This window comes from Equus quagga, chromosome 9 (assembly GCF_021613505.1).
Source record: "Equus quagga isolate Etosha38 chromosome 9, UCLA_HA_Equagga_1.0, whole genome shotgun sequence".
NCBI classification, from domain to species: Eukaryota; Metazoa; Chordata; class Mammalia; order Perissodactyla; family Equidae; genus Equus; species Equus quagga.
Window position 1 is genome coordinate 376,916 of NC_060275.1, and position 13,603 is coordinate 390,518.

General features: G+C 44.1%; 1 protein-coding gene across 1 annotated transcript in view; it reads left to right on the top strand.

The window, feature by feature from the left end:
* The window catches only part of SLC66A2 (solute carrier family 66 member 2), a 71,155-nt gene that overhangs the window by 47,480 nt on the left and 10,072 nt on the right, over positions 1–13,603 (top strand). Inside the window, 1 exon segment of the mRNA XM_046671926.1 lies at positions 249–465. Within this exon segment, the coding sequence (XP_046527882.1) occupies positions 249–465 (217 nt within the window).

A 13,603-nucleotide genomic window follows, 5' to 3' on the forward strand; every position in this document is an offset into this window, starting at 1 on the left:
CTCCTCCCTCAGTTCACGTCTCCCCTCACGCTGACCTTGACCTCCTCACTCAGTTCATGTCTCCCTCCTCACGCTGACCTTGACCTCCTCACTCAGTTCACGTCTCCCTCCTCATGCTGCCCTTGACCTCCTCACTCAATTCCCATCTCCCCTCATGCTGCCCTTGACCTCCTCACTCAGTTCACGTCTCCCCTCATGTTGACCTTGACCTCCTCACTCAGTTCACGTCTCTCTCTTTCTTGCCCTAGACTTCGACCCTCACTACTTTTGGCACTGGAGCAGCTTTGCGGACTACGTGCAGTGTGTCCTGGCCTTCACGGGCATAGCGGGCTACATCACATACCTGTCCATTGACTCGGCCCTGTTTGTGGAGACTCTGGGCTTCCTGGCGGTGCTGACCGAGGCCATGCTGGGCGTGCCGCAGCTCTACCGCAACCACCGCCACCAGTCCACGGAGGGCATGAGGTAGGTGGGCACGTGATGCTCTTGCTGTGCCCATCAGCACCAGGTTGCCCACATGTTTGGTAAAAATGAAATATGTACAAATCTAGCTGCTTTATTTTCAATGATATGTGTAAAACTTCCAGTTAAGGGGAAATTTAGATTTGAACACATTGGTCCTTTGACCTCCTGATACATGAGCATTAGTGAGTGTGCCACAGGTGAGGGGAGCTGAGACCCTCTTATGAAGCAGATAACCGGTTGCAGGAACTGAAATCTGCTCCTTCAGGGTTATGGAGCCTGAAGCGTTGTGGTGGGAGGGAGGTGCTGAGCATAGAAGAGGGGCGGGAGGGGAGTAGGCTCTGCCCACAGAGTGCGGAAGCGTACAAAGGCAGCCCCGGCTCACGCTGGTGGCCCTGTGAAATGAGATGTGCTCTCATTGGTGGTGGGGGCCGTGTGTCATGAGATGTGCTCTCGTTGGTGGTGGCCATGTGCCATGAGATGTGCTCATGTTGGTGGTGGCCGTGTGTCATGAAATACGCTCTCATTGGTGGTTGCTGTGTGTCATGGGCAGAGTGAATGTCCTGCTGCCATCCATGTCTTCAGATGTCCTCCAGGTAATGAAGGCCAGTGTGGGATGGTACTTGAAGCTGGTGCATGGAGCCCTTCCCTCCCCTGCGTGGGTCTGCAAGTGTCCCCCATGGCACTGGGTCTGGGTGTCCATTGGAATCCCTTGGGCCCCTCTTGGATTGGTTGCTCAGAATCATCATTCCTGCCAGGTGCTCCTCTAGCACTTGCTTGCTCTCTGTGATGGGGAGCTCTGTGCTTCATACAGGAACTAACAATTGTATGTAGGCTCTGTTAGAGGCCCCTTATGTAGTGCCTGAACTGCTCATAACTTCTTCCCTGAAATCCATGTGGACTGACCCTCAGTCCCTCCCAGGACGGCCCTGTGTGTGTGAAGGTCATCATGACCCCACTTCCCGAGGGGTCTCTTCTCTGTGCTCACCCCCCTCAGGCATGTCAGCTGTTACTCCTATGATATGGCTTCCAGTCCCTTCCCCACCGAATTCTCCCTGGATGGTGTCCTTTCAAGTGACTCGTGATGGCAGAAGACTAATGTGCACCTTCAGAACTGGACATGGCTGATCCAGTGGCTTTGGAGTAGCGTCCCCTCCCCGTGGGCCCTCGGCCTCCGCTGACTCACTGAGGCTGAACACCTGCTTTGTGGCGCAGTATGCTCACACCAGGCTCACACTGCTCCCACACCTGCTGCTTCTGAGTCCATCAGCCCATACATGTGTACCTGTGTGCTGGGCTGCACCTTGGCTGTCACTGTTTACCGGTTAAATCCTTTGACATGTCTGCAGTCAGCGCTTGTATCCGGCATGCAGGGGACACCCTGAGAGTGTGAATGCAACACTGTCTTGACTTTCCAAGTCCAAGCTTTTATGATGGGGAAGGGCCACCCATGGGTCAGAGATAGGCCAGAGAGCAGGCTACGTGTACGAGTGGCAGGAGGCCATGATCCACAGTGTCTCCAGAAGCTGAAGGTTCAAGCCCCTTAATGTAGGAAATGACACCCCAGCTTACTCCCCCAACACCACCAAGAGGAGGTCTCAGGGCACTCCCTTATGGGGCGGCCCTGACCTCAGGGAATTGTGAAAATAATTCCATTTATAATAACATCAAAAAACTATAAAATACTTAGGAATTAACTTAACCAAGGAGGCGAAAAACTTGTACAATGAAAACTACAAAACGTTGCTAAAAGAAATTTGAGAAGACGTGAATAAATGGAAACACAGCCATGTTGATGGATTGGAAGACTTAGTCTTGTTAAAACGTCACTACCACCCAAAGCGGTCTCAGATCAATGCAGTCGCTGTCAAAATCCCAACGATATTTTCCCAGAAATAGAAAAACCCAGTCTAAAATTCATATGGTATCTCAAGGGACCCTAAATAGCTAAAACAATCTCAAAAAAGAACAAAACTGGAATCTCACACTGAGATTCAAAAATTACTACAAAGCTACAGTAATCAAGACAGTGTGTTATTGGCGAAGACAGACATATAGACCATGGAAGAAAACGGAAAGCCCAGAAATAAACCTTCACATATATGGTCAAATGCTTTTCAACAAGGGAGCCAAGATCACTCAGTGGGGAAAGGAGAGTCTTTTCAACAGATGATGGTGGGAAAACTGGATTTCCACGTGCAAAAGAATGAATTTAGACCCTTATCTAACACCATTTACAGAAATTAACTCAGAATGGATCAAGGCCTAAATGTAAGACCTAAAGCAGTAAAACTCTTAGAAGAAAATCTAAGACAAAAGCTCCATGACATTGGATTTGGCAGTGATTTCTTGGATATGACACCAAAGGCACAGGTAACAAAAGAAAAAATAGACAAATTAGACTTCATAAATTGAAAAAATTTTGTGCCTTAAAAGACAGCATCCACAGAGTAAAAAGGCAACCCACAGAATTGGAGAAGCTATTTGTAAATTATATATCTGATAGGGGATTAATATCCAGAATATATAGAGAACTTCTAAAACTCAACAGCAAAAAAACAAACAACCCAATTAATGGGCAAAAGACTTGAATGAACATTTTTCCAAACAAGATTACAAATGGCCAATAAGCAGAAGAAAAGATGCTCTATATGACTAATCTTTAGGGAAATGCAAATCAAACTACAATGAGATACCACCTCACACCCATTAGGATGGCTACTGTCAACAAAACAAAAAAGAGTAAGTCTTGATGAGAATGTGGAGAAATTTGGAAGCCTTATCACTATTGGTGGGAATACAAAATGGTACAGTCATTGTAGAAAACAGTATTAAAAATACTCAAAAAATTAAAAATAGAATTAGCATATGATCCAGCAATTCCACTTCTGGGTATATACCCAGAAGAATTGAAAGCAAGTTGAGATATTTGTACACCCATGTTCATAGCAGCATTATTCACAATAGCTCAAATGTGGAAGCAACTCAACTATCCATTGATTGATGAATAGATAAGCAAAATGTGATATATATACAGTGAATTATTACTCAGCCTAAAAAGGAAGGAAATTCTGAAGTATGCTACAACATGGGTGAACCTTGAGGACATTATGCTAAGTGAAATAAGCCAGTCACAAAAGACAAATACTGTATGATTCCATTTGTATGAGGTACTTAGAGTAGTCAAAATTATAGAGACAGAAAGATGGAATAAATAAAAAAATAAATAAAAAATAGTTTGGGTGGTGAACATGATGTAATCTACACAGAATTCAAAATATATTATGATGTACATCCGAAAGCTATATAATGTTATAATCCAATGTTACTGCAATTAAAAATAAATAAATAAGTAAATAAATAAATAAATAGAAAGGTGGAGATTGGCAGGGGCTGGGGGAAGGAAGAATGGGGAGTTAATGGGGACAGAGTTTCAGTTTACAGGATGAAAAGATTTATGGGAATGGATGGTGGTGATAGTTGCACAGCAAAGTGGATATATTTCATACCAGTGAACTGTACACCAAAAATGATTAAGATGGTAAATTTTATGTCATGTATTTTGCCTCAATAAAAAATAAAGTAAAAAATAACCTACCAAAAAAAAGGAAATAAAGAAATAATACAGGGAGATCCCATGTACCCTTTACCCACTTTGCCCAATTGTAACATTTTGCAAACTACAGCCCAGTCTCACAGCCAGGATGCTGACACTGACACAGTCCAGACGCGGCATCTGTCACCCCAGGGCCGCCTGGCACCCTTTACGGTCACACCATCTCCCTCTGTCCTAGCCCTACCCACCTAACCCTAAGCCTTGGCAACCATCGATCTCTTCTCCATCTCTGTAATTTTGTCATTTCGAGGATGTTGTATAAATAAGATCATACAGTATACAATATTTTAAGATTGCCTTTTTTTACTCAGCATAATTCTCTGGAGATCCATCCAGGTGGTTGCTGTATCAACAGCTGTTCCTCGTGGTGTCTCATGGCGTGGTGTGCCGCAATTCGTTAACCATTCACCTGTTGAGGGACATGTGGGTTGTTTCCAGTTTTCAGCTGTTACAAATAATGTTTCTGTAAACATTCATGTACAGGTTTTTTCATTAACGTAAATCTGTTTCTCTTGGATAGATGCCCAGAATGCAATTGCTGGATTGTGTGGTAGTTTCATATTTAGTTTTTAAAGAAATTGCCAAACTGTCTTCCACGGTGGCTGCACCATTTTGCTTTCCCGCCAGCAGTTTCTCCACATTCTTGCTGGCAGTGGATGTCTGTTTTACATTAGCTGCCGACAGGAGTGTTGTGATATCTCATTGGGGTTTTCATTGTAATTTTCCTAATGGCTGATGATGTTGAGCATCTTTTGTTTGCTTATTTGCTATCTATATATCCTTTTCGGTGAGATGTCTCTTTATGTCTTCTGCTTGTTTTCTAATTGGATTTTTTTTACTGTTGACTTTTGAGAGCAGTTATTATATATATATATATTCTAGATACTATTTCTTTCTTGGATATTTGGTTTGCATATACTTTGTCCTAGTCTATAGATTGTCTTTTCATACTCTTAACGGGATTTTTTATGGAGAAAATGTTTTTAATTTTGAGGAAGTCCAACTTATCAGCTTACCTTTTATGAATCATGATTTTGGTGTCAAGTCTAGGCACCATGCATGGCCCTGGGTCTTGAACATTTTCTCCTTTGTATTTTTCTAAAAGTTTTAGTGTTTTATATTTAAATCTGTGATCCATTTGAGTTAATTATTTTGTAAGACATGAGACTTAGGTTGATGTTCTTTTTTTTTTTGCACCTTTGTCACAAATCAGTTTGGCATGTTTGCATGGATCTCTTTCTGGGTCCTCTGTCCCATTGATCTGTCTGTCTCTCCTTCTGCCAATACCTTACAGTCTTTAGTTCTGCAGGTATATGATGAGTCTTGAAATTGGGTAAACTGACTCCTCCCGTTTTCTTTTTCGTTTTAAGGGTTGTTTTCGCTATTCAAATTCCTTTGCCTTTCATATACATTGTAGAATAATCTTGCCTATACCTACCAAAAATCTGGCTGAGATTTCGATTGAAATTGCGTTAAAAATGTGTATCAGTTTATGGAGAAGTGACATCTTTACCATGTTGCGTGTTCTAACCCGTTAACATGGAATATCTCTCTATTTATTTAGATCTTCCTTGCTTCTTTCATCAACGTTTTCCAGTTTTCAGGATACACGTCTAGTACATATTTTATTAAATTTACACCAGAGTATTTCATTTGCTTTTGAGTGATTGTAATTGGTATTGCATTTTCAATTTAATTTTCCATATGTCGTTGCTAGTATGTAGAAATACAATTAATTTTATGTGTTTATCTTGTATCCAGCTACCTTGCTGAATTCATTAGTTTTAGGAATTTTCTTGTAGATCCCTTGGATTTTCTATGTAAACAATCACGTATAAATAGGGACAGTTTTATATCTTCTTTTCTGATCTGTATGTCTTTTATTTCTTTTTCTTGCCTTATTGCACTAACTAGAACTTTCAGCACAATGTTGAATGAGAGCAGTGATAACAGAGTGATTGCTTGTTCCCAGTCTTAAGGAGAAAGCATTTAGTGTTTCACCATTAGGTATAATGTTAGGTGTAGAAAGTTTCCTGGTCCTGTTTTTCTGAAAGTTTTTGTATTGAATGAGTGTTGAATTTTGTCAAATGCTTTTTCTGTATTGATTGATATGATCATGTGACTTTTCTTCCTTGGCTAATGGTGATTACATTGATGATTTCCAAATATTAGACCAGTCTTGCATCCCTGGAAAAAACCTCACTTAGCCATAGTGTATAATTTATATATATGAATGTATATATATCTATGTATCTGTGTGTATGTGTGTGTGTGTATAGCTGAATTCTGCTTGCTAATATCTTAAGGATTTTTGTGCCTATATTCATGGGGGATATTGGTCTGTAGGTTTTTTTTTTTTATTTCTTTGGCTTTGGTATTAAGATAATACTAGATTCACAAAATGAATTGGGAAGTCTTCCTTCTATTTTCTGGAAGAGATAGTGCAGACTTGGTGTTAACTCTTTTTTAAGCATTTACTAGGATTCTCTGATGATCCATCTAGGCCTGAATATTTCTGTTTTGGGAGGTTTTAAATTACGGATTCAATTTCCATAATAGTTACAGTTATTCAAATGATCTATTTCATATTGGATGAGCTGTGGTAGTTTGGGCTTTTTTGGGAATTGGTCTATTCAATCTTTGTTGTCAAATGTAAGAGTGTGGAGTTGGCCACAGTATTCCCTCTTGTCTTCTCGATGTTGCAGGGTCTGTGGTGATGTCCCCTGTTCCATTCCTGGTAATTTGTATACTCTCTCGTGCTAGAAGTGTGTCAATTTTATTGATCTGTTCAAAGAATCAGCTGTTTTGTTCATTTTTCTGTTTTAAATTTCATTGATATTTGCTCTTTATTTGTTGATACAAGACTTGTTGATATAAGAATTTTTCTTTTTTAATGTAAGTGCTTAGCACTATAAATACCCTCTCAGCACTGCTTTAGCTGTCTCACAAATTTTGATGTTTTCATTTTTATTCATGACTATGAATGTGTGTTTCCTTTAAGACTTTCTCTTTGACCTATAGATTATTTAGAAGTGTGTTGTATCATTTCCATGTGTTTAGAGATATTTCTTTTGTTTCTTTCTAGTTTGATTATGGTTAGAGAACACACACTGTATGATTGCAGTTCTCTTAAATTTGTTGAAGTTTGTCTTATGGCTCAGAATATCTTCTGTCTTGGTATGTGTTCCACGGGCACTTGGAAAGAAATGTGTATTATGCTGTTTTGAGTGGAATGTTCTCAAAGATTAGAGGACTTTGGGTTCTAAGGTTAGATCTTTGGGTTGATGGTGTTCTTGAGTTCTTCCGTATTGCTGATTTTCTGCCTAGTTTTCTATCAGTTGTTGAGAGAGTGATGTCGAAGTCTCCAACTATAACTGTGAATTTATCCATTTCTGGTTCTAGCTCTGGTAGCTTTTGGTTTACATATTTGGCAGCTTTGCTATTTGGTGAAAACACGTTGAGAATTACTGTGTCTTCTTGGTGAGATGAGCCTTTTATCATTACGTTAGTCTCTCTCTGTCTCTAGTAATTTCATCTGGTCTGAAATGGGCTTTATCTAATACTAATATAGCCACTGCTTCTTTCTTTGATTAATGCTTGCATAATATATCTTTTTCCATTCTTTTGCTTTCAACCTGCCTGTGTCACTATACTGGAAGTGAGTTTCTTGTAGACAGCATATAGCTGAGTACATTTTTTTAATTCATTTTACCAATCTTGGTCTTTTAATTGACATCTTTATACCCTTTGCACTGATTATAATTATTGATATGTTAGGGCCTAAATATGCTATGTTATTTTTTGTTTTCTGTACTGTTTCTTGTTTCTCTGTTTTCTTTTTCTGACTTTATATGGCTTACTTGAATGTTTTTTTGAATTTGTTTTTATTTAATGTTTTTGAGTGTGTATCTCTTTGTATAAATTTTTTTTAGTGATTTGTCTGTGTTACATTAATATACACAACTTATCACAGTCTCCTTGTGTCACCATTTACCAGTTTGAATGGAGTATAGAAACTTTACCTCCATTTATTTCCCTTTATCCTCCTCCATTTATACTGTAATTTTCTTGAATATTTCCTCTACTCATATTTTGAACCACATTAGACAGTTTTATAATTTTTGCTTCAATCAACATAATGCAGAAACTGAAGAGTAGTAGGAATGTCTATTGTATCGACTCTTATTTTTGCTGATCGTGTTCTTTCTGCCTCCCGCTCTTCCCAGATCCCTTCTTTTATTGTTTTCTTTCTGTTTTGAGAAGCCCCTCTGCCATCTTTCAGGGTGTATCCAGTGGCGGCAACACTTTTGCCTCCTCTGAGAGTGTCTCCATATCCCTTTCACCCCTAAAGGATATTTTCTCTGGATATAACATTCTGGGTTGATAGTTCTTTTTTTTTTAGTGCTTGAAAAATATTGTGCCACTTCCTTCTGGCCTCCATGGTTTCTAATGAGAAATCCCCTGTCATTTTAATTATTTTTTTCCCCTGTAAGAAAGGTGTTACTCCTCTCTAGCAGCTTTTGATATTTTTTTCTCTGTCTTTAGTTTTTAGAAGTTTGACTGTGATGTGTGTCTTGGTGTGGATCTATCCTGTTTAGGATTCATTTGGCTTCTTGAATCTCTAGGGTTCTGTTTCTGGCTAATTTGGGGGAGGTTTTCAGCCGTTATTGCTTTGAGTACTTTTTCAGTCCTGCCCTTTCCCCTCCTCTTCTCTGCCTCGATGATATGGATGTTAGATCGTTTGTTATGATCAAACACTGCCCTGAGGCATTGCTCCCCTCCCTGTCTTCTCTCTTGTTCAGGTTGGCTGATTTCTGTTGTGCTGTCTTCCAGTTTGCTGGTTCTTTCCTCTGTCCCACCCATTCTGCTCTTGAGCCCCTTCACTGACTTTCTTTTGGGTTGTTGTATTTTTGAATACATCAAATTTCCATTTGGTTCTTCTTTATATCTTTTATTTCTTTGGCAAAACTTTCTCTTTATTGAGGCTTTCTATTTCTTTAATTTGTTTCAAGCATATTCATAATTGCTCATTAAAGCAATTTTACAGTGGCTGCTTTAAAACCTTTAGTTTTAAAAAAATTTCTGTCACCGCAATTTTGGCATCTAAAGATTGTCTTTTTTTGTTCTGTTAGATCTTCCTGGTTCTTGGTATTATGAGTGATTTTCCACTGGGGCCTAGACATTTCCGTGTTATAAGACTCTGGGTCTGTTTTAGCTGGCTTTCTCTGTCACCTCCCTGGCAGAAGGACTGGGTAGCTGGCAGGGGTGGAAGACTAGGATTCCCACTCTTCTTTGCTGTCATGGGTGGTGGAGGAGCCATAGTTCTTGTGTGTTGTTTGTCTAGAGTAGGGCCTTTAGTATCTAAAGTTGCCTGTCTTGCCAGGCAGCCCTGTTCTTGGTCTCTCGGATGGAGAGCACAGCTGGTTCCTGGGGCTTTTTGATCTGCGTCTGCTGGCATTCTAGGTTGCTGGCTTCTTCAGCTCCAAGTCTGGGATTCATGGGGCAAAAAGAAAACCCAGGGTTTCCCACAAGGGCTGGCCACTGTGTCGTCCTTGAGTGCTGAGATCCCTAGCCGCCTTCTCTCCACCTTTGGGAGTCTTCTTGTGTGTGTTATACGTGATGTCCAGGGCCATCCGTTGTACTTTGTGGGAGGAATAGGGAGATGAGTCCATCTTCAGGGAAGCCCAAGTTCGTGTCTCGCCTGGTTTTGACTGACCTTTGCTTTTCTGTGCAATGGTCTTCTCTTCAGTACGGAAAACATGTCTGCAGCTGTCTTTTAGGCCGGACTTTTCATCTTCCTGTTATTAACTGTTTGACCACTATATCCATGTGCCTCCAGAAGTGTCCTTGCCGTCTGAAACTGAGAGGAAGCCCAGAAGCCCAAGTGTCTCACCTGCTTGACGGAAGGCCTTGAAGGCAGGGACGCATCCATTCATTTCTCCCCAGTGTTTGATGAATGTTTGGAAAGTTACAGCAGTTCAGTAAATATTTATTGAATGAACAAATGAAGGAGTGAAATAGTTGACTCTCTAAATCACCTGTGGAAAATAGGACACCTGGGGAGACACTTATGAATGTGGAAAATCTACAGTATAGGCACTAGGTGATTGTCCAAATTCTTGGAGAATTTGTGTGTGACAGCAAAAGATGCGGAAGAGGCCCCCTGGGGTAACGGGTTCCTGGTGGGGCTGTAGTAACTCATCTGGCAAAGCAGTGTTGGGAAGAGACTCCCGTCGAGAGTGCTGGGTCTGTGTCGCTCTGCAGAAGCACCCTGTGGGCACGGCTGTGTGTCCATTTCCCACCTGAGGCTCAGGCCCTCGTCTCAGAAGCTGGTCATGTGAGTGGCAGAGAGCGTGGCCTTTGGAGTATTTGACCTTAAGAAGAGGAAGGGCATGCGCCGACTGAAATCTTGATGTCAGGGTGTGAAGGACGTGGGCGCTCATCAGCCCTCAGTGACCCAGGTCCCTCTCCCCGGTGGCCCCCCCGCCATCTTCCACGTGGGTGCTGGCTGTGAGAAGGCAGAGAGCGGAAGGAGGGAGTTGTCCGCGAGAGAAGAAGGGGATTCCAGTTGAGACTGTGAGGAGGTTTGGCTAGAATGCCCGGCGTGTGTGTGCGTGTGGGGGGCCCGAGCCCTGGGGGGACTGACGACCTGACCCACAGAAGTCGTCATGTTGTGAGCAGAGTCCCGCGCCCATGCGGGGAGTCAGTCTCTGCCGTGGGCGTGAGTCGCTAATTCACTTGGCTCCGAGTGCAGGGTCCCGTCAAGACCGTGTTTGTCCTTGTTAGGAAGACTGAGTAATAAGATGTCCCTGCCATCTCAGTGGAGATGTGGTCATGTTACGTCGTGTTCAGAGTTGCCATCGTGTTATTGAGCGTGGGAGGCCTGGTAGAGCATCTCCATGTGAAGGGACGCAGCTGGGGCTTACGTGGGCGAGCCTGCAGGGCCAGGCTGCTGGGGGTTGCCTGGGCCTTGAGCCTGTGGCCTGTGTTCCTGGCCTCTGGCATGCCACCCTGCCCTAAATCTGCCTGAGGTGGAGAGGGGTGATATCGGGGTCATGGAGGTGAAGGGGGCAGTTCTGGTTGGTGGGGGGTCACAGGTTTCCCGCTCAGAGCTGGCATCCATTTCCTGCCCCTGGAAGTTAAGCGTGCCAGAGTTAATGTGGGAAGGTGACTCTGTTCTCTGTTTAAACGATAAGCGTCCTTTTCTCAGGGGCGAGCACAGACTGAATGTGTGTTGGAGGGAGATTAAGTGCAGGGGTAGATTACAGTTTTGTTTCCTATAAAAATTTATTCATCTTCAAAGAAGTCTGTGTAGGGAAACTTTAAAGGTGTTTTCATCTAGTAATGGATTAAATTTAAACATGTGCATAAACAAAACAATCCTGTTTCTCTTATGGGCAGGGGACAGCGGTTTTGCCATTTTCCATTTAGCATTCGCTTCTCTTAACCAAGTTCATGTGCACCCCAGGGCCTTTGCACATTCCTCTACCTGGAGCACTCTGGCTGGTCCTCTCCTCTATCCCCCAGCTCCCTGCTCCATCCCGCCTTCTTGATCTAAAGCTGGGCCTGCCACTGTCTAAGGTCCTCTCTCTTTGGTTGTCACTTTGTCTTCTGCCCTAGGGCAATGACCTCCTTTCTCCTGCTCTGTGCAGCGTCCCCAGAGCCCAGAGCAGCTGGCAGTCAGGTTGGTAAATCTGACTCGGTGATCCTGAAAATGAGGATCTGAGTGTCCCTGTGCACGTTGATGAGTGAGCTTGATGGAGCACGTGTGCTTCCTGGGGTGTAGTCTCCAGTTTACAGTTATGCATTTGAGATGCATGCACACACGCCGGCACTTACAGACGCAGGAGAGGCAGGAGATGGACGGAAAGCAACAGAAGCCTGAAAAATGACGCATGAAGCTTTTCTCTGAGGACCAGCCAGCACTGGCGGCCTGGGCCACAGGAGGTGTAAGTGCCACCTCGGACCTGCTTTGGGACATTTGGCCTCAAGCCCGTGTCGGATCAAAGACTGTTAGGATGTTCAAGGTGGGCAGACTCTGAACTTCCGTTTGTCAACTTCCTTGTCAGCCTGCCGCAGGCCGCCTCCTGGAGGGTCCTGCCTCACCCGGCTTGTTTAAGGGGTCTGAGTGCACACACGTGCATGCACACACACCCACATGCACACATGTGCACGTCCACACACCTACATGTAAACGTGGGCACATGTGCATGCACAGACACCCACATGCACACATGTGCACGTCCACACACCTACATGTAAACGTGGGCACATGTGCATGCACAGACACCCACATGCACACACCCGCCCACATGTACACATGCACACACGTGTATGACACATTCACACATACTTTTTCTTTGGAGCAACTGTCAGAGATATTTTTGAATGATTTCCCTTTAAAAGAATATTAAGTGATTGTTGTCTGAAGCAGTAATAAAAAGTGATGAGGCGCTTGAAGTGACTTCACTAATTAGAGCGGGAAGCTCTGAGAGGCAGATGCTGCGAGAATGCCAGCCGCCTCCCTCCTCCATGTTTTCCTGGGTCTGAAGACTGTTCCCTAACAAGTAATTACTGGGGAGCCCGGGGTGGGTGGAACAGATGAGAAGAGGCCAACGCGTAGGCCCAGTGATGGGGAGGGTGCCGTGGGAGGACATATGGGGAAGCCTCTGGAGATGCCAGGAGCACCGAGGCACAGAAGTTCCGGAAGGCAGCGTGGGGCACCCGCCCACGGCAGGCCCTGGTGTGACTGGCCGCAGTGGCGTGTGAGGGGGTGGCGGGAGGGAGAGAGGGGCCGTGTGTCGGTCTGTGTGGGGCACACGTTGCAGCCATCGTGCAGTCGGGGGGCTGAGCCGCAGCTGAGGTGGGGGAGCTGAGGCCGCGCTGTGGCAGCAGTGGGCAGAATTTAACCCACCTCTCCAGGGCAGCATCTCAGGCTGCCCAGGCCACAGCCTAGTCCCAGCTGGGACACCTGGTTTTCATGCCTTGACGGCCGCGTCCGGGAGACGGGTCACCTGGTCCAGCTCTGGCATCATATTGAGCCCCAGGTGAGCAGCTTGGAGTCTTAGCTGCCTGGGGATGGAGCAGCGTCTCCCCAGGGGCTGCATCCACCCCACTTCTCAGCCCCCACACGTCTTTTTTTTTTTTTTTTAAAGATTGGCTCTGAGCTAATATCTGTCAATCTTTTTAATTTTTTTCTTCTTCTTCTTCTCCCCAAAGTCCCCCAGTACATAGTTGTATATTCTATTTGTAGGTCCTTCTGGGTGTGCTGTGTGCGGTGCTGCCTCAGCATGGCCTGACGAGTGGTGCTAGGTCTGTGCCCAGGATCCGAACCGGTGAAACCCTGGGCCGCCAAAGCGGAGCGTGTGAACTTAACCTCTTGGCCCCGGGGCCAGCCCCCCGCCGTGCGTCTTCTTTATGCCGTCCTTGACACACAGTAGGCCCCATAATTGTGTGAGTGGAGGATGCCATACACGGCGTGTGTGGTTGAGTGTGTGTGTGCACACACATCCCACACATATGCAC